Here is a 21,832-nt window from a genome sequence, read left to right as displayed (position 1 = left end):
TCAAGGGGTTGAAAGTAACACGACAACAAATACCTCAAAAATTGTCCCCCTTGATATGTTAATTGACGTGTTTCGACAAATTTTCATACTATCATCGGTAGAGGCAATATTAAATACTGTTCGTTTTCAAATTGTCACCCTGTATAAGGATTGTATTGAAAATTCATTGCGACGTTACAGATCTATTACGTCTCCCTTTTTAGAGTTATAACGGGTTATAACTGATCATACAGTCTCAGGGCTTTGATAAAAGTCAGTATCTGGGACGGTTTTAAAGAGGTTAGTTCTCCATCTCCGATATCAGTCGTACCAAACTTCATGGCACGAATGGTTGTCGTCTCGGCGCACTTAGTAACGAGGTGTTCTGGTGTTTCCAGGTGAGGGAAGTTAACAACTCATTGAAAGCAGGAATTATAAAATACGACCCGGCTTGGGTTGCTACAATCCTGCTTTATCCTGCTTCAAATCCCAACCCAGCAACACCTACCTATTTTGAGCTATACTCGTAGTTACTTCTATTTTGGTTGCTGACTTCCCAGTTGGCAACACACGGGTAGCAGGATCGCCAGAAATGGCTCCTGCTTGCGTTGCTATACCCCTGTTGCATCCTGCTGAGAATTTCGTCCCAACAACACTTGCTGTTTTTAAGATACAGCAAGTTTAAGTCTAATTGGTGACGTCACACATAACAACACAATAAAAGCAGGATGGCTGAAACAAGTTCCTGCTTTGGCTGCTATAATCCTGCCTTATCCTGCTTCAAACCCCATACCAGCCACTCTAAAATAGAACGAATCGATTCCTGGTAATCAGTCGCACATTAAGATTAGGAATTATTTTTTCTAACTTGATAAGTTTCAGCTTAAGCTGCTATTTTTTTGCTTTATTTGCCTAAAATATGTGTAAGCTTTCAAGCCATAAATAATTATTCCGACCAGTTGAACAAAATAAGGCAGGTTCAATAGGTTACTCAGGAGTAACTTTAGAGTTTTTAGTGTGTCATCCGAAAGCGCCTTAACGTACCCGCGAACCATAACCTCAAATTTTCCAGTTTTCTACTATGAATTTGAATTCATAGTTCTCACAAGTGTGATTTGTGTTATTTTGTGTTTTTTTAAAGAAACGTAAGTATTTTTAGTTTTTTACGTTTCGTTCCGTACCATAGCAGACAACTCCAATTCCCCAATTCCCGATTTCCAGTAATCAAAATAAAATTTGCTGTATTTTAAAAACGGCAAGAGTGGCTGGTATAGGGTTTGAAGCAGGATGAGGCAGGATTATTGAAGCAAAAGCAGGAACTTGTTTCAGCCATCCTGCTTTTATTGTGTTGCTATGTGTGACGTTACCAATCAGATTTAATCTTGCTGTATCTTAGAAACAGCAAGTGTTGCTGTGATGAAATTTAGAGCAGGATGCAATAGGGGTATAGCAGCGCCTAACCTAACCAAACCAAATCAAATTTGTTGCAAATATCTTTCAGTTTTTAGGAATTTCTACCTTTACTTACGTAGTAGAAATACCTGTAAAGGTATTTCTATTCGCTATTAAAATCATTCATTAAACTAATAGACAGAACCTGAAGTATTTACCCAAACTTCTCTTGTACTTTTAAAGCAAACCTAATTCTGGAGCTAGTTTCTTGTCTAATGCTTTGTCGAAAATAAAAAGCACGTTAAAATGCAGACCCATTATCTCCCTTTCAACAGTTCTGGATTAGCTGGGCCTCGGAAATCGATTAAGTCGCTCGACAAACCGCGGAGAAGAAGCAAACCTCAGAGAAAGGAAAACTACAGATATGCCATTGTGGTCGGTGGTCGGCCATAGCTCAATAGCAATTGTGTTCGACGTCTATCCCGAACACACCGGGTTCGATCAATAGTCGATACTGTCTTTTTATTATTTTAAATCATCATCATCTCCACCCAACAAACATTTCACATTATGGTGTAGCACCCCTCACATATTTAGATACTCTCTTTGTGGTTGGGCTCATTGTTGTCTATTGTTGGCTATGCGGGCTCAAGTTATCCTTACTAATTTTCTAATATCATGGTCCCATCTCAGGTTGGATCTCCTTCTAGGTCTCTTAATTCCTCGTGGGTACCATGCTGTAATTTTTGTAATTTTGTGGTATTGTCCGTCCTTCTTGGTAGATATCTTGCCCATTGCCACTGGTTTTACTCTGTAGATGACATCTATTACCTAGGTATTTTGTCGTATCCACTCTACTCTTTTACGGTCTCTCTTGGTTATTCCCATCATTCCCAGATTTCGTTCCATTGAGCGTTGTGCGACCTGCAGTTTCCTTATGATGTCCGTTTTAAGTATCCAGGTTTCGCATGCATCGCTGGTAGTACACCTTGGTCGAATGCTTTCTTCTTTAGATAAGTGGCATTCTCTTAATTCTGTTGATTTCTGGTAGTAGAGATCCCGAGCTGTGTATTAGTTGTCCCAAATATATGTATTCGTCTACTATTTCCAGTGTTGTGTTATTTATTAGAATGTCTTTTCTGTCCACTAGTTCGTTGTACATTACTTTAGTTTTTGCTACGTTCATTTTGAGGCCCACTTTATTGGTGGCTGTATTTAGTTCGTTAATTTGTGCTTGTAATTCTTGAGGGCTATTGGCAATTGGGACTATGTCATCAGCGAATCTTAAGCCAGTATTACACTATCAAATTTCTTTGTCAAGATCTTTTATAAAAGATATTTGATGAAAAATTTGACATTGTTAATATACAATATTTTATAAAATCACACTGTCAAATTCTTTGATAAAATAAAATCTTTGACAAAGCCTTAGATGGTTGAGATATTATTAATTTAAATAAATCTATTAATTTATCTATATACACCAATTATACATTGAGTTGTGTCACCTTAAGGAGGTGAGTAAACGATTAAGCCTACCTTTATCCTAAGCTCTAGAATGTAGACCACAAATTTAGAAAATACAAATGTATAGGTACGTACTTACATATTACAAGCTTTTTTCACTTGCCGTGTTAGTATGTTAGTGTGGAATCTTTAGAAGGACTTCTAATAGAAGAATTAGATAGTTCTAAAGTAACGTTAAAAAGTTGAAAATTTTATTATTAATTAAAAAAAATATTAATTATTTTTTTTATTTCAATGCTCTAAAGAAGAAAATACATTTAAATTAAATTAAATTCATTAATTAAAACATTATTAATTTATATGAAGAAATGCTTGTAGCGAGATCAATTATTACAGCCAGCTTTAAGCTTTATTAGGCAGAGACAAAAATAATAAGAAAGCTTTATTTTAAAAGATTCGTTTAATCATTTTATTTGTAATAGATGTCATCCACAGAATCAAACCCCTCAAGTGGCAATGGGCAGGATACCTGGCAAGGATGGACAAAAAATGGACCACAAAGAGACCTAGAAGAAGACCAAACCTGAGATGGGACCATACTACTAGGAAATTAGCAGGGATAACTTGGGCCCGCATAGCCAACAATAGAGAAAAATAGGCCCAATTACAAAGAGATTCTGAATATGTGACGGAGGCTACACCATAATTGGAAATGGATGAATAAGCTGAAAATGATGATGATGGTAATGATGATTTATCATATTATATAAATATAACATAATAATGTTATAACGGGAATGTCTTTATCGCTCTGATGAAACGGCTCGTCCGACTTTATCGGAGATGGAGTGAATCAACATTGGTCCTAAACCCGTCGACAAACTTTAAACGGAGCGAAGCGAATAAGATTGGCGCGGCGAAGGGCTGCTTTAATTGGCGGCGGAGCGAACTACCTAATCCGGCCGTAATTAGTCGACAGAATCAACACACCGGGAATTACCGCTTACGCCGACGAAAAACCAGACGCTAATTGGTCGGCATGTTCGAGGTTAATGTTTCTCCACACTCAAATCGAATAGCGACAACCTTTATGGATATAGTCGAATTTAATTGAACTCAACTTAGTTCTACAATCGAATTTTGACAACGAAAAGAAAATTACGTGGACCTTTTGTCTCTCCGTTTCTATATCCTTTATTCAGTGACGTATGAAAATGCCAGAGTTTTACAAAGCTACAATCGAGGACAATGTTTTGAAATTAGAAATTATTGTAGAACTCTTAAAAAACTTGTTTCACAAAGAAAACCTGGAAAGTAAGCTGTGGACCTTATCCGTATATCCCCTACTTACTTACTTACTGCCATTATGCCAGGTGTATTCTTGAATTTAGATCATATCCAGAGTTCCAGAGACAATGTACTATACGAGGATGGTCTGAAAAGTTTCCGACCTCAACGTAAAGATGGCAGCACTCGTAGATAAAAGCTAGTGAATTTTCATTGTTCATCTGTTGACAGTTATTCACCAAAATTTCAGCCATTTTGGATGCGCAGTTGTTATGTAACAGCCGTTTAAGTGAGTTGATGTGAGTGTTTTTGCGAAAATGGACAAAATCGAGTATCGAGCTGTCACTAAATATCTGGTTTTGAAAGGCAATACGCCTACACAAATTAAACATGAGTTGGATTCTGTGTATGGGGTCTCTGCACCATCATTTACCACAGTGAAATTTTGGGCAGCTGAATTTAAACGTGGCCGTAAGAGCTTGGGAGACGATGAACGTTCGGGACGTCCAAAAACTGTAACTACCGACGATAATATCACCAAAGTTAACCAAATGGTGCTAGACGACCGCCGAATTAAAGTGAGAGAGATAGCAGAGATTATGAACATATCAAAAGAACGTGTTTGTCACATATTAAATCAAGATTTAGGCATGAGAAAGCTGTCCGCGCGTTGGGTGCCGCGTTTGCTCACGTTAGACCAAAAGCGTGTTCGAATGAACATTTCCAACGTTATGTTGTCGCAGTTTAGGCGCAATAAATCCGAGTTTTGGCGTCGATTTATTACTGTAGATGAAACTTGGATACACCACTACACACCAGAAACAAAAATACAGTCCAAACAGTGGACGGCAAAGGAAGAACCGGCTCCAAAAAAAGCAAAAACTGTTATTTCGGCTGGGAAAGTGATGGCGACTGTTTTTTGAAATAGTCATGGAGTTATTTTAATTGATTATCTTCAAAAAGGAAAAACCATCACAGGAGCATACGCATCATTACTTGACAAGCTAAAAGCAGAACTTGCGGAAAACGGCCACATTTACAGAAAAAGGAAATCCTGTTTCATCAAGATAACGCACCGTCTCACACCTCAGAGGTTGCCATGGCGAAAATCCACGAATTACGGTTTGAACTGCTTGACCATCCGCCTTACTCACCAGATTTAGCCCCTAGCGATTTCTTTTTGTTCCCTCATTTAAAAATTGCGCTCGGAGGACAGATATTTTCGTCAAATGAAGAGGCAATCGCCTTCGTGAACCACTATTTTGCAGAGAAAAACGCCGAGTATTATTTGGACGGGATACAGAGATAGAAGCATCGCTGGGAAAAGTGTGTAGAGTTACAAGAAGACTGTTGAAAAATAAAAACAAATATTCAGAAAAAATGTCTTGTATCTTTGTTAGGTCGGAAACTTTTCAGACCACCCTCGTATGTACCTAAGTTGTGTACACACAGTTATTTTAATTTTTATTATAAATTCCACAAATCATGCACTTTTTCGCATAGATTTCATAGTACAGAATTTTAGTCTTATTTTGATAAACAGATTCGAAAAGATAAAGTCTAGACCTAAGTACACATTTACACAAAAAATCACATAAGAAACTATAATTTAAACAAAGCAAAAATTCAAAGGTCTTAACTTGCAGATAAACAACTGTGGTGTTGTTAAAAAAATGAATTTTGTAATTCGAAAACTGATGTATATATTTTGAGTTGAAATGAGAGTTGAGTTCTGAGATGAAAAATTTGAAAGAAACATTATACATCAACAGATAAAAAAAGTTTTGTAGACTACCAGAAAGCCTTTGAGAGCATCGAAACCAGGTCATGTTCAGCAGCAATGGAGGACGCGGTGATCGATTCGAGATATTATTCCATTATTAAGAATATCTATGATAGTACAACTTTCCACGTTAAAGTAGATGATGACTTGAAAACAGAAACATACCACTTGGCAAGGGCGCGAGACAAGGAGATACCATCTCTCCCAAGTTATTTACTTTGGCACTGGAGAATGTCTTTAAGAAACTATAATGGGAAAATAGAGGTTAAATATCGGTGGGGTAAACCTAAATATCTTAGATTCGCAGACGATAGAGTCTTTCTAAGCACCGACATTCAAAAACTCTTCTCAATCCCAGAAAATAGGCCTTAAAATGAACTTAAATAAGACCAAGATAATGAACTATAATACCCATAACCTTACAGTAGATAACGTTGTTATTGCAAACGTTGATCGTTATATCAAGCTGGATAAAGATAACCAAAATATAGTAAATACAGAGATTTAACGCAGGATCCATTTGACGTGAGTGACATTCGGAAATGAGTGATATTTTCAAAAATAAAAAGATGCCCATCAACATAAAAAAACATACGACAGTTGCATCCATTAACCTGTGCTAAGCCATAAGTGTGCTACTTACGTATGGCTTAGAAACTATGGCAATTACACGAAATACAGCAGAACAACTGCGAGTTGCACAAAGAGCCATGGGGAGAATTGTGTTAGGAGTCACCCTGAGAGAAAAAATACGGAACACCTAAATACGTGAAGAAACAAAAGCGATGGATGTTGTTAAAAAAGTGGCAATGGGTCGGACATGTGGTACGACATGATCCAGACCAATGGGATGGCCCCAAATACATAGTCATACTAGACCAAGAGGAACTATAGCAGTTGTGGGCCAACCAAAAAAGAGATGGATCGATGACGTCAAATCAGTGGCAGGAAGACAATGGATAAGACCGGCTAGAGATAAAGCATGGAAAAAACTAGAAAAGGTCTATTATATATCTTTAAACAAAAAACAGATTTTTACTAAACCGCTACTGTTAAACTCTTTACCGAGCCGGTTGTCTAAAAATACGCATAAAAAAACTACCAACAATCCAGCCAGTCAGCACAAACGTCCGATTGTTAATAGTAATTAGTACGGAATGCAAGGTAATCAAAATCAAATCAAACATATCGGAATTAATATTTCTAATTAGCGCGCATTACGGATATTGGAGCGAGCGTGGCGAGGCGCGCCCGGCCCGACCGATCCGAACGAACAAATTTGCAAAATTTCTGCGTGTTGAACAATATAAAGCATGCGATGCGGAAACAGTAAAAAGTACCTGTGTGGCATTGGACTGCCTCTGATTTTATGCTCTGTATGTATGTTCTATTGTATGGATATAACAGAGCTAACAATGCTAATACTATACACATAATATATATTTATATAGATCTATTCGCATTATATACCAAATAGCGACTTTAATTTGCCATTGTAGATTTGTACTTTCAAATGACAAATTATTAATCATAGAATACGAGTACTTTTAAACAGTAACGCGGTTCGAGATAATATAGAGAATAGTGAGATTCCATTTTATCTCAGTTTAGAAGCGGGAAATTTAAAATGAAAGTATAGTTTTAATAAAAACCAACTACAAGACGCATCCGACAATGCTGTTGATACAAAAGTTACAGAACCCTAACCTAACCTACCCTAATCTTTGAATAGTCTGTTTCAAAAAGCCTGATAGGACAGCGAGTAGAGCAGGTGCCATAAAGGTTGATTCTCACTATACCTTCCGTTTCCATTCCATATCTGTTCCGTATTTTTTATTGTATTGACGCTGCTTTCGTTCCGTATTAATTCCATACTTTTTATTCTACAATTTATATCATTACGAAAGTTTTATTTTAAAAATTTTATCTTTTGAAAAAGGCAATGTTTAATAATAATTTAAATAAGAGGTGAAAGAATAAATACATATCAGCAAAATATTAACAGAGTTGGTACAAATGTAAGAACTTGACAACGCTGTTTCCGATACGCTTCAGTCCGTCCGCCAAAAAAGGGTATGGAAGGAAAGGATATGGAACGGAAGGGAAACGGAACGGATAGTGTGCATTGTCCTATTCATTTCCATGATATAATATTTTATGTAAACGGGAGGGAAATGGAAGTGAACTGATACGGAAGGTATAGTAAGAATCAACTTAAAATAAATCTTAAACCCCTAATACCCGATCACCAGTATGAAACCTGCGGTCAGTACCTAAATATCTTTACTGCCGATGTTTTTATTGTCCTATTGTTAACGTACCGGATGTGTCCATCTACAAACGTGCTAAAGCTGTCTGCATTTCATTGGAAGATATACCCTTAAAATGAAATTGGTCCCATCTTTCGGTATGTCACACTGTACACAAGAAAATAAAATAAATCTGGTTTATATTTTGAAAAATGGCTTATATCTGAAAAATGAAATACCTATGAGTCCAGAATGGGCCTAATAAAAAGAATAAATATAAAGTACATTACAGTTAAATAATTCATAAAATATTATTTTACATCCAATAGAAGACAAACAAAATATAAAACTTTAAGCGTTTTTATTACTCTGTTCAAAGCCGTATCTCGCAATGAAAGCGCCCGGGAAATGTTGATTTGCAAAACATAATTTTTGATCATTTAATTAATTTTCGAAGTTCGATTACTGTAATTGTTTGTGCGTGTAATGGCAAATTCGAAACGATCGCAATTTTCCTAATCATATTTATTTTTGGCATCGTTTGAAAATTTAATTCGCAACCCGTACTACTCGTAATTTATTAAATAAAAACAATTTAATAAAAATAAAGCGAATGCTGCCGCGCGATGGCAAAAAAATGACGTTTTAATAGCCCACAGCGCTTTCTGTATTTTTCCGACAAAACTTTATATAAATTTTTAATTTTTTAATTTACAAATTTATTTATATTTCCGTTCAAAAAATATTTTAAACCGGTAGTTTTATAGTATGTTCGAGCAATTCTTTCCAAATATATAATATTTACTTATTAATCTCTATATTGTAGGTACTATATTACTTTATTAGCCGACCATACCAACAGGTATGTTTTGGTTAGTAAGTTTTTTTAATTTCACTCAAAATGAGTTATTTGGGTCATAAACGACCTGATAAAAATACGATTTGACCATTTTCTAACTGGTCAGGACAAGAAACTAAAAGCATTAGACGATCAAATCTATTATTCCAAGGCTCCTTGATTAAGAATTAGTGTTTTTAACGTAGCCATGGCACTCTAAATTGAATTTTAAAATACAATTTTTTATTAAACGAGAATTTCAAAAGTTGACATATATGTCGTTCTATTCGGAAATCCATTTTCTATGGAATAAAGTAAAAAAATACCGAAGGTGCCATTTAAAAATCAAAAGTTGTAGTCATTTCCGGTGAAACAGGAAGTGACCAAAAACAATTGAATACGTCAGTCAATCCTAATTTATGTCATATACTAATATACCAAATCTCGTTTTTTTGTCTGAAAAAATAAAAAGTTATAGGGGTGAGCCACTTTTGAGACACACCCGGTATTTACGGGTCACAATACAACATCGCGCCTTCATCCAGCCATTCCTGTCGATTAATATTTCCTCGTACAATATCGGTAATAGCGGTAGATTTTCCAATCGACAATGCTGTCCCTAGATAAGCGACCGGGTCCCGCGGGAATCCGTATTACGGGAACGAGGCGACAATTAGCGTTATTACGGTCGTTTGACGCTGCGGCCTAAGCGACAATCGGCTTGTGCCACAGCGCAAATTCCATAATTTCCATGATTGCTCGGCCGACGTGCCACCGTCAAACTAATTAATTATTGTGTAGCACCGGCGCCGCGCCGCGCCGTTTCGAGCGCCAATTTTAAATCGAGTTAATTCGGACAGTTAACTCTTGCACCGGCTTGATTGTATAATCAATTAGATGATAAAACATAACAGCCTACACGTAACCAGAATAAAAATTATAATACGCTGTTGTTTTGGTAAACATTTGCATGTGTATGGGCTAAACGTAATAATATAACGTAATAAACCTTAATGCTGCGTCTCGCACAATCTATTATAGGCTTCGTGCATTTCAGTTGAATTTAAAAGTTCCGCCCGCAGCGCTCTATATGGCAGAAATTAGAAGTTTTCGCTCTGTATTTCACGCAGTTCCGATCTTGATAGCATTGAAATAATATTAAAATCGTGGCTTTGTCATAATATTTAAGTATTTGGTTTAGTAATAATAAAAACTAAACATCAGTTTGGGGTATTAGGTCATATTTTATTTTATAAATAGTTTAATTTACAAAATTGGATTGGAACCTAACGTATCGCTACTGTCATAAATAATTTGATTAATCACGATCCTGCTTAAAGCGCTTGACGTAAAAAGCTGATTTTTGGAAAATGGATTGACTTTAGGGTGTAGAGGTTTGATAAGAAGGGATTTTTCGAAACTCGAATTTTAAGGGGGTGAAACCACCCCTCAAATATTAGAATATTTTTTATTTAAAAACCGGTGATTTTTTCGGAAAAACTCTTAAACACGTATATTTTATTTTGTTGTTTTACATATTTTAAGATTTTTTAAAAATTTATACAGGGTGTTTCATGAAATATGACCATTGAGTAATCACGATTCTGCTTAAACTGCTTGACGTGTAAAGCTGATTTTTGGCAAACGGATTGACTGTGGGGTGTAGAGGTTCGATAAGGAGGGGTTTCTATAATCCCGAATTCCAAGAGGGTGAAAACGCCCCTCAAATATTACAATATTTGTTATTTAAAAAACGGTAAATCATTCGGGAAAACGCTTGGTCACGCATAATTTATTTTGTTTTTGTACACATTTTGATTTTTTTTTTAAAATCATACAGGGTGTTCCAAAAAGTTGGGTAATTTAATTGATTAACCACGATTCTGCTTAAACTGCTTTACGTAAAAAGCTTATTTTTGGCAAACGGATTTTTCGAAAGTCAAATTCCAACGAGATGAAACTACCCCTCAAATATTACCAAGTTATATAATAATATCGCCATATTGTTTTTTCTCATGCTGACATAAATGTGAGAAAAATTTATCCAGTTTGTATGTTAATGGCAATTATTGCTTTGCTTTATCATCACCATTACAAAGATTAATAATTCGACGCGAACGAAGTCGCGGGTTCACGCTAATATATTATAAATAGGAAGTAGTAAAATTTTATTTTGTAGATTCTTGAGTCTAAAAAAATAATCTTAGGCTCAAAACTACTAACAAAAAATGTTAATTAGAAAAATTCTTGTGCAAAACTATCAGAAACAAATCTATTCATCACACAAACCCCACATGGTCTAATTAGTTCCCGAAACCGACATAGAAAAAAAACATACAACCTCCTCGCTCCATCCTAGAACAATGCAGCGCGTCCCCTTCAAGAGGAGCCAATTGAAAAGGTCCTTCGGGATAATCCAAACAATTCCGAATTTACAATGATCCGCGCGTCGATTTAAGCCCCACCACCGCCGCCGCCGCCGCCGCCAAAGGGGCGTGGGGTGGCGACGGCGGTTGATCGTGCGGCCCGCTCTCAATTTACGACGGTTGTTATAAAGTGGCGGCACTTTATCAAAACGGCCTTCAGTCGCGTGCCGTCGCTTCGCGAGCTCAATTGTGCCACCAGGTGCAGAGTGTTTGGCGCACGTGAGGTGAATAAAAAGTTACTTCCGGTTTCTGTATTCGATAAGTAGGTAACTCTGATAATATATACGTAAAAAATGTCTATACCTATGTAGCGGATTCATTTCTCCAAAAAATCCTATATGGGTATTTTCGCCACTGCAAGAAAATCTACAAATAAAAATAGTTATTTTTTGTAAACACTTCTGCGTTAATCCAAACGGAAACTACTTGTTAGACGTTAGGTTTACAGATATACAAATTTGCCTAACGAAAAAAAATGCTTAACGTTTCGGATAGTTTATCTCTTTCCGATGTCGAATGTCGGGAGCTAAAAAATACAAAGAATAAAGAAAGAAAACTATTTAAAATATTTAAATTCAACTATTCGAGAACACTTTAGTTTTTTAAAACAGATACGTTATTATATCCAGTTAAACTTCAAAATTAACAATTACTATCTGATAACAATTTCTTAATAAGGTAAAACCAAAAAGCCCCAAACTCTCTGTATGTTTATTTTTAATTTATGTATGTTACGTTTATTTATGTTATGTTCTTTAAAATCAAAGAAGCGACTGTCAAGAAGATTGATTTAGTAATGTATGGCAATCGCTTCTTTGATTTTAAAGAACAATAGCAAATTTGTATATCTGTAAACCTAACTTCTGACAAGCAGTTTCCGTTTGTAGAGTGTTTACAAAGAAGTGTTTACAAAAAATTGTAGAACTGTTGTATTTTGTAGATTTTCTTGCAGTGGCGAAATACCCATATAAGATTCTTTGGAGAAATATATATACGTATTTTATTTGGGATATCATTCTGTGAGTTTTTATTCAAGAAAGACTTTTGGGTTTTTGGCCACTAAAAGAAAATTTACTAAATAAAATAGTTATTTTTTGTAAATATCGCTGCGTTGATCCAAAGAAGACCAATTTGCCAGTGGTAGCAAAGGATATATTATATTGCGGTATTTTACTGCTTAACATGTCAGCATCAAAACATTATTATTGAAACGTTAAGCATTTTTTGTCCGTTAGGCAAATTTGTTTTTTGAGTAAAATACCGCTGACAAATTGCTCTCTGTTGAATCACCGCAGCGGTATTTACAAAAAATAACTATTTTATTCAGTAATTTTTTTTCTAGTCGCGTAAAACCGAAGTCTTTTTCAAGGTGCCTATATAGACATTATTTTCTATGATTTTTGTTTAAAATACAAATCCATATATGTATTATTTAGTATACAATAGACTTTATAAAGAGCCCGGTAATAATGCGTTGGGCATCTGTAGCTCATAGAATAAAAAAAACTTGGAAATTTTGTTTAAGTGCAAATCTAAACTATGTACTAGGATGTATTTCTGGAAAATATTTTAAGTTCTATAGGGTGATTCAAAAATGTGTGAGTGGATCGGGACGATTTTTTTTTAATGGAACACCCTGTATATTACTGCATTTTTGGCTTCCTTTCAAAAAAAAGTATCCTTATCCACTGACACTTTTTTGGGCCATTCCATAAAAATTAAAATATTTTCCTGCAATACATCCTCGTACATATTTTAGGTTTGCATTTGAATAAAATTCTCAAGTTTTTTATTCTAGAAGCTACAGATGCCCGACGTACTATTGCCGGACCCTGTATATTATTAGATTAGAGGATTGAAATCACGAATTTTTTTATTTATTTTTTTTTAATTTCTGATTTGTTTTTGAAAACTGTTAGATTCAATAAGTAAACAGAAAAAAACTAAATAATAAAACTAAAAAAGTAAACAGAAAAAAAACTAAAATTAACTTCTTTATTCCCTATTAAATAAAGATGAGAGGCAGATTTTAATACCTTAAGACTTACATTTGACGATCTTGTTTAAAATTAATAAAATGATAATATAAAGCCAAATAGAATTAATAACCAAGCTTAAAAAAACTTATTAATAATTAAAATGTTATTGACACTATCACCTATATCATTTAATACAGATTTTTGAATTCAGAATTTGTCCATTTGAAAGATATTTCTTTTATGATATTTGAATTTCTCTATTGGAAAAAATAGTTATAAAATTAATAAAGCGAAAAAAGTCTGTAGAATACTTCTGATAATATTGCAAAAGAACAGAACTTAAAATCAAAATATTTGTCGTTGGCAATTGAATTGACTTTGCCGTTACTAACAGAACTCCATGATCAGAAAAATAAAACAAATGTTTCTTAAATCTCACTAAACTGAAACAGTTTCATTAAGAAATTTTCGACCATGTTTCGCTAACACAGTACCAAGACTCGCAAATTTCCACTGCCTACTTTTACTCTTTATTACTTTTATTTTTCTTCAGGTTCAAAAAATGTACTTTTTTAAAAAAGGTTCAACAAATGGCTTTTATTGAGGTCTAATTGACAGTTTAATAAAACGTGTAAATTTTTAAGTTGTGTATTTATCTCTAGTGATTGTAGGCAGTCTGGGTACCTTTCTTTTCAGTATGTAATATTTCAAAATTTGTATCAAAATTATGACTATTTTCAATTAAATGGTAAGAATAATCAGAGTCTTGAATGAGCATCTTTCAAGTATTATACTAGTGTAGTAAAATATACAAAATATTATTAATAATATCCATCAGGACTCAAAATATAAACAATTATATTTACGATTAATGCACCATTCTCAGATTGCAAAAAAAATAAACAAATACAGATACATTTCATACAAACAAATGTGTTATATTACAAAAAATAATGTAACATAAATGTACAAAGTGAAAAAAGCTAGAGGAAATATTTAATATATTTTATACTTTGGCATATTTCAAGAATTTAATATACGAGTACGTATATTTTAAATATGTACTACATAATATGTGTTCTGTAGCAAAAAAATGTACGTTGAAAAATCTAATTAAGTTATGCTGAAATGTTTCTAAATATTAGATTTTTCAAAGCTATAAAAATAAACAGGGAAAGTAGCATTTCTTGTACGTCAAGTTTCTATGTAATGCGTCTAAAAATACTATTTACTGCTTCATGTTTTATTCCAGATAAAATCTTCAAGAAATTTAAATTTTTAAAACTCTCCCATAACATTTTCCTAGTAAATATTGATAAAAATTTACTTTCAATTACTTGTCTTATAACGTCGTAATTTGCAAATTATAAACTAATAACTACAAAGTCAGTTTTTAAGTTTAGAAGTAAACTAAAATTTTTGGAATAATAATTTTTGATCTGTTATTGTTTCCTTTCAGATCATCATGTACTCTCTTTACCGCGCATGGCTTGCCTTAAACCCCTGTACTGTCTTACCATCATTACCTGAAACTTCAGTACCTTTAAATCTTTCACTTTCTACGCCAGGACACGTACCAGAAGCACCCGATGTAACTTTACAAGTTGGACCAACAAGGACTCACTTTTCCGCCCATAGAGGAGTACTCTCGACTCACAGTGGATTTTTTAAAGCCGCTCTGGCCAATCACTCAGGTACCATATACCCATTATAATATGTTTTAGTATTTTAATACTTTTTTTTGTTTTAGATCTTTTACCTATTGCCGTACCAAATGTAAATGTGGATGAATTTTCGTCCCTTTTGACTTTTATGTATACGGGATATTTGGATCTTAACGTTGGAAATATTTACAACATACTACTGGCTACGCACATCTTACATATGCCTCGAGCTTTAGAGCTGTGTAGAAACTTTTTGTTGCAACAAAATCAACACGCGTCAGATCACCAGAGGGTGAACGTAATCAAACCCATAGCCAGTCGGAAGATGGCCCCACAGATGCAGGAGATTTTCACGCCAAATGCGTTTGGATGTTTAACGAAAAGCGAAGACACTCCGTTTAAAGTCGTAAGAACTGATAATCCGTTAACTACGGAATCGACTAGTAAAATTGAAAAAGTAAAGTCTAATACCAATGAGAGTGAAAAAACAATCGAAAAGAAAAATCTTTCAAAAACGATATGTAAGAAGAGAACGGAGTCTCTATGTAGTTTGGATAAGATTATCATCGACGTGGCATGCTGCGATGGCCCAGTCCGTTTTCATCGAGTTGTCAACAAAAACTATGGTGTACAAGACACCGAAAACTTCGATACAGGTCCCAATCCATCGTTTAAGATAACAGAACTGAGTAGGAGCAGCGCGATGAACAAAGCAATGAACGAAAACATTATGGAGAAGCTCAATAGCGACAACCAATCAAACGAAGTTTTTACATGCGTTTACTGTAACCATACTTTCAAATCCCAATACTGCTATCAGAAACACGCTAGGCGTCATTTATATCCAGCCAGTATCGATAAAGTAACTCAAGTCGAATCTAAAAGAGAAGTGAAGCTTTTGGACATGAACGTACAATATTATCCGTGCAAAACTTGCGGAAGCAAATTTCCCAGTTACTATTTTGTCCACAAACACAGAAAAATGTGCCACGCCGATGAAGTTCTCGATAAAAACGGAAAGACTCACGAAAGTGGCAACGAAAACACTACTTCCAGGGACGAAAGTAGTAGCTGTAGTGCCATAGATGTTGAAGCAATTCATAATGAAAACGAACAGGAAGTGACATAAACTGTATTTAATAATAATACAAATGTACCAACATATCATATTTAATGTACTAGCCTAGTGTCAGTTAAAAATACGTTTAATTTAACGGAGTTATTGATCAATAAAACTAATAAAAGAAAAAGTAAAATGTTAAGATAAATATGTAAACAATTTTAGTAATTGCATTGGGAATAATTATAACTGGCACGAAAATTATCAGGAAAATATCTTTGGATCTTTTTATCGTTTAAAAGTAATGAATGTACGAATATGATAAATAAAAAATAATGCCATTATTTCCTTAGTAATTAACTAAATTAAAGGAGTAGCTCAAATTTTACGCTCAGATATTCGAATTTATTTGTTATAAAATTGGAACAGTAAGTACTAGAAATTAATTGTTAGATTGTATATGAATATTTGAGTAAATATTATTAATATAGTGTGTATATAGAATAAATGATACAAAATTATTTATATAATTTCATTCATCACATTTCATTTTAATCTTGATATAAAATTTTAGTATGGATCAAACCACCAGTGTTATCTTTCTATAAAAACACATTTATGTTTATTATTATTATATTTAAAGACAGTTTTATACTTATTATGTTTAAAAAAAACGAAGACACTCGGTTTAAAGCCGTAAAAACTGATAATCCGTTAACTACGGAATCGACCGGTAAAATAGAAAAAGTAAAGTCTAGTACCAATGAGAGTGAAAAAACAATTGAAAAGAAAAATCTTTCGAAAACGATATGGAAGAAGAGAACAGAGTCTCTATGTAGTTTGGATAAGATTATCATCGACGTGGCATGCTGCGATGGCCCAGTCCGTTTTCATCGAGTTGTCAAGAAAAACTATGGTCTACAAGATACCGAAAACTTCGACACAAGTCTCAATCCATCGTTTAAGATAACAGAACTGAGTAGGAGCAGCGCGATGAACAAAGCAATTTACGAAAACATTATGGAGAAGCTCAATAACGACAACCAATCGAACGAAGTCTTTACATGCGTTTACTGTAACCATACTTTCAAATCCCAATACTGCTACCAGAAATACGCTAGGCGTCATTTGTATCCAGCCAGTATCGACAAGGTAACTCAAGTCGAATCTAAAAGAGAAGTGAAGCTTTTGGACACGAATGTACAATATTATCCGTGCAAAACTTGCGGAAGCAAATTTCCCAGTTACTATTTTGTCCACAAACACAGAAAAATGTGCCACCCCGATGAAGTTCTCGATAAAAATGGAAAGACTCACGAAAGTGGCAACGAAAACACTACTTCCAGAGACGAAAGTAGTAGCTGTAGTGCCATAGATGTTGAAGCAATTCATAATGAAAACGAACAGGAAGTGACATAAACTGTATTTAATAATAATACAAATGTACCAACATATCAAATTTAATGTACTAGTCTAGTGTCAGTTAAAAATACGTTTAATTTAACGGAGTTATTGATCAATAAAACTAATAAAAGAAAAAGTAAAATGTTAAGATAAATATGTAAACAATTTTAGTAATTGCATTGGGAATAATTATAACTGGCACGAAAATTATCAGGAAAATATCTTTGGATCTTTTTATCGTTTAAAAGTAATGAATGTACGAATATGATAAATAAAAAATAATGCCATTATTTCCTTAGTAATTAACTAAATTAAAGGAGTAGCTCAAATTTTACGCTCAGATATTCGAATTTATTTATTATAAAATTGGAACAGTAAATACTAGAAATTAATTGTTAGATTGTATATGAATATTTGAATAAATATTATCATTAAAGTACAATAAATAAAATATAAAATTATTTATATAATTTCATTCATCACAATTCATTTTAATCATGATATAAAATTTTAGTATATGATAAGACCACCAGTGTTACAGGTTACTATATTTCTCTGATTTAACATACTCTAAGAACATAGATGAAGTCTGTCCAACAAAAAAATAAATAAATAAGTAACATTATTATAGTTGTCTACCACTTGTTGTTCAAAAGTAGTATTCCGTTTAGCAGATGATTAAACTCAAGATTTTACTGTATTATGGCGAATTAGTGTTTTATTTTGCATATTATATATATTTGCTAATAACAATTACAAATGACGACAGTCATTTCACCTAGTCATAAAGATAGAATAATCAGTGTTTTTATGTAAATTGCATAACTGAAATCTAAGAGATACTAAAAAATATTGCTTGCATATATGATTCACTACCTTACCTTGTAAAGACGCAGCTTCCTCATCGCTCGTTTCAACAGCATTATCCTTGTCTTTTCTTCTTTCTTTTTTCTTTTTCGATTCTGGAGTAGGAGTAGATGCGGTATTTTCACTGAAAACGAATAAATCATAAATAAATATCTAATTCTTTACCCAAGCGTTAGACTAGAATGATATCCTAGTTAGGCTAGAACAACTTTAAAATTCAATAAAAAAGCTATTTTATTAAATTTTAGCAAGTTTTACATTGAATATTGAACACCTTGTATAATTTACTAAATTATTACAATAGTTTATATAAAATTCTGCAAAATGTATATACTACATTACTTATTAATTTACTATAACCTGAGATTATATAAACTGATCAGGAAAAAAACGAAAAATACAATACACAGAATGTTCCATTTAAAAAATCTACCCTCACCTAATTATACTTTCTTTAGACACCCTGTACAAAGAAACTAATTTTACTGAAATACGCCTTAAGTTTGATTTTCATGCATCCGTTGTCCGACGATACGTTGATACGATATTAATTTTATTGGTAGAATTTAAAGACTTTGATTGGTTAGAAAATAACACAGTTTATAAATTTATTGCATTTTCATGCATCCGTTTATCGGATATACGTTGGTGTCATTTTATATTTTCGTTTCCATAACGATTTTGCTATTTTACTTATATTTTTATTAAGGTAAGATTAAATTTGTCAAAAAAGTGTCAAAACGTCCGTTATCGTATGAACGGGTCCGTTGAGCTTCTTGATTTTCATGCATCCGTTAAGCTTGATTTTCATGCAACCGTTGTCCGACGATACGATGATACGATATTAATTTTATTGGTTTAATTTAAAGACTTCGGTTGGTTAGAAACGGTTAACCAATCGAAGCCTTTAAATACAACCAATGAACTTAATATCGTATCAACGTATCGTCGGACAACGGATGCATGAAAATCAAGCGTTAAGCCGGAGTCACATGCATCCGAAAGTTCGTTCCGAAATTTGACAGTTTTGACATTTAGACCTGTCATTCCTATCAACAGTATCAACATTATTACATGTATTATTGGCGAAAAACTTAAGTAAAAATATAAGTAAAATAGCAAAATCGTTATGGAAACGAAAATATAAAATGACACCAATGTATATCCGATAAACAGAGGCATGAAAATGCAATAAATTTAAAAACTGCGTTATTTTCTAACCAATCAGTCTTTAAATTCTACCAATAAAATTTTCATTTATCGAGATCTACCGGCCCTGAAAATATTTGCACTTATTTAAGACTCGCCCTGTATAGTTTAAAACTGCACTTAGAAAGTTTATATGCCCGACGCACTGTTAAAATTCACCACTATAACATTTTTTTCTCTAACTGCAATTTTATTTGAAAACCTGTTTGAAATTCATTAAAAGATTGAATTTGTCTTAACTAGAAATTTAATTTCAAAAACGGATATCGGCATTTTAAAATTTACCAGCCAATCTTTCCGATTGCATCTAGCGATTGATCCACACAAACATAATTTTCATTATGATCTCTCTATAAAGTGGATATAGAATTTACATTTCTAACAGGGGTGGACTGCAGCCAATAAAATTCGATTTTAAATTTAGTTATCAAGCTTTCTTAAACATTTCTGTTTCTAAAATATATTTTCCTATACTTAATAATTTCTAGCAATTCACAATGTATAAAACTTTTTTATTAATTTGTTAAAAAAATATCAAATCTAAAATTTTTAAAATACTATAATCGAAAGAGTTATTTATTTTTTAAATTAATGAAATTTTAATCGATAGTCGTTTCTCGGTAGAGTGAAGCTTCTATACGTATTAATTATTTGATATTGTATTGTTTGTGAAATTGGTTACACGCTCCCCTTGTGTGATTAATGAACAAACTGAATATAATATCAAAAATGGAAGAGCTACTCATTCTCTTGGTATCCCTACAGTCAACATTTATTACATGTTTTTTACAATGATATGAGTTATTTTTTAAAACTAATAACTAAGCTAACTTATATGTTTATGTAAAGTTAAATAATATGCTATTCAAATAAAGTTGAAATTGAAAATTTAACCTAAAAATGCGATCTTGATAATTTATTTTTTAAATATAGACCTATATTCCACAGCAACAGGTTAATTTTTGATGTAATTTTACACAATTAATATTAAAAATTGACGCCGGAGTCTTTATCCTTGGCATTGTATATTTGGATGATGTTAAACGAAAAGGAACCAAGCGCCAAATTACGAAAACTGAGTAAAAGGCATCAACCGACAGAGCAGTGTTCAATGTATATGTGGTTTGGGGGGGGGGGGGATCCACGCTACAATTAGGTGTTTCAGTGACATCTATTGAATAGGATCCTAAGCACCACCACTGTTTAGGAATATTTTGAATTTGTCTAAAAGGATCCAAGCGACAATTCCTTTTATATGTATGTCCATTTTCTGTCGATTCTCTTTAAATGTTTGCTTAGCCGCGTGCTTTTCATATTAAAACTACAAACTATTATAAAAAAGAAAGGTATTAGCCTAAAACAAGGGTAAACATAGGAATTAGTGAAAGATCTAAAAGTATTGTGTTGGCTGCTTGGGAAAATATAATTTTCGAAACAATAGATAAAGGAGACTTCTATTCTGCAGAACAAACAGAGAAACAAATCTGCAATAGAAAACACAGTAAACCATGTAGATTTTCTTCTTGGTTACAAGTAACCAAAAACTTGGTTCTTTTTTAACATTAATAACAGTACGCCCCGTCCAGATTAGCCCTGGCAGCAAAAAGGAGACGTTAACTGAAATCTTTACTTTACTTTTTTACAATATCAAAATGGAATAAGGGCAACGGCCCAGCTACGTCGAAACACCGGTTCCCATTAGAACACCGAAGTTAAGCGACGCAAGGCGATGCTAGTGGATGGACGGGTGACCGGTTCGAAACTTTGCATCGTGCTGTTGTCCAAGGGAAAAGTGTAAAATCTATTGATACGCACTGCTCATTCACGCCGGTTCGAGGCCGGATGAGATCGGATATCTCGTGAGTAAGAGTTAATTAAGTCGGTAGGCCATCGACCATGATATGGCCGAGGACCGCCGTTCGGATTCCGCGTAAACAAAGTAGGTCTCGTTCAGTTTAGCTATTGCAGCAGAAAGGGGACGTTAACTTGAACCTCACAAAATGTAACAATAATCTCTAAGAAGACTATTCCTACCTACAATACCGATTTAAATGTATCTTTATAAACATAATTAGCACTAAACAAAACATCATCAATTATAAAACTACAGTTAAGTAAAATAAATTTAAAAAAGATAAAAATGGTTTAATCCTTTCCTGGATTTTCCCAATTCAGTTCTCGGCATTTCCCCTCCGTAACATTAATGCTGAGCGCACAATTATCGAATA

General features: G+C 33.7%; 2 protein-coding genes across 5 annotated transcripts in view; one reads left to right on the top strand and one right to left on the bottom strand.

Annotated features, from left to right (window-relative positions):
- LOC115876081 (nuclear receptor corepressor 1) overlaps positions 1-21,832 on the bottom strand; it is a 224,823-nt gene that overhangs the window by 11,574 nt on the left and 191,417 nt on the right. For all 3 annotated transcript variants that reach the window (XM_030891772.1, XM_030891773.1, XM_030891774.1), the window contains exon 12: positions 18,410-18,519. In XM_030891772.1, the coding sequence (XP_030747632.1) occupies positions 18,410-18,519 (110 nt within the window). The remainder of the gene's footprint in view (positions 1-18,409; positions 18,520-21,832) is intronic.
- Positions 11,600-16,834, top strand: LOC115876083 (telomere zinc finger-associated protein). Of its 2 annotated transcripts, XM_030891777.1 has the most exons (3): positions 11,600-11,683; positions 14,860-15,094; positions 15,151-16,833. In XM_030891777.1, the coding sequence occupies exons 2-3, from the start codon at positions 14,866-14,868 to the stop codon at positions 16,191-16,193; spliced, it is 1,272 nt and encodes a 423-aa protein (XP_030747637.1). In that variant the 5' UTR covers positions 11,600-11,683; positions 14,860-14,865; the 3' UTR covers positions 16,194-16,833. The 2 variants fall into 2 exon arrangements, with proteins under 2 accessions (XP_030747637.1, XP_030747638.1); XM_030891778.1 differs by lacking the exon at positions 11,600-11,683 and having other exon boundaries at positions 15,151-16,834.

This window comes from Sitophilus oryzae, unplaced genomic scaffold (genome assembly GCF_002938485.1).
Source record: "Sitophilus oryzae breed Bouriz unplaced genomic scaffold, Soryzae_2.0 scaffold_1396_pilon_pilon, whole genome shotgun sequence".
NCBI classification, from domain to species: Eukaryota; Metazoa; Arthropoda; class Insecta; order Coleoptera; family Curculionidae; genus Sitophilus; species Sitophilus oryzae.
The sequence above is the reverse complement of the archived record's forward strand: the minus strand, read 5'-3'. Positions and strand labels throughout refer to the sequence as shown.

What these genes read in the sequence shown, in the direction of transcription:
- LOC115876083 (XM_030891778.1), top strand. Translation starts at nt 14,866, where the DNA reads ATGTACTCTCTTTACCGCGCATGGCTTGCCTTAAACCCCTGTACTGTC. An exon ending in CGCTCTGGCCAATCACTCAG is followed by an intron (nt 15,095 to 15,150) that starts GTACCATATACC and finishes TTTTTGTTTTAG; the next exon opens with ATCTTTTACCTATTGCCGTA.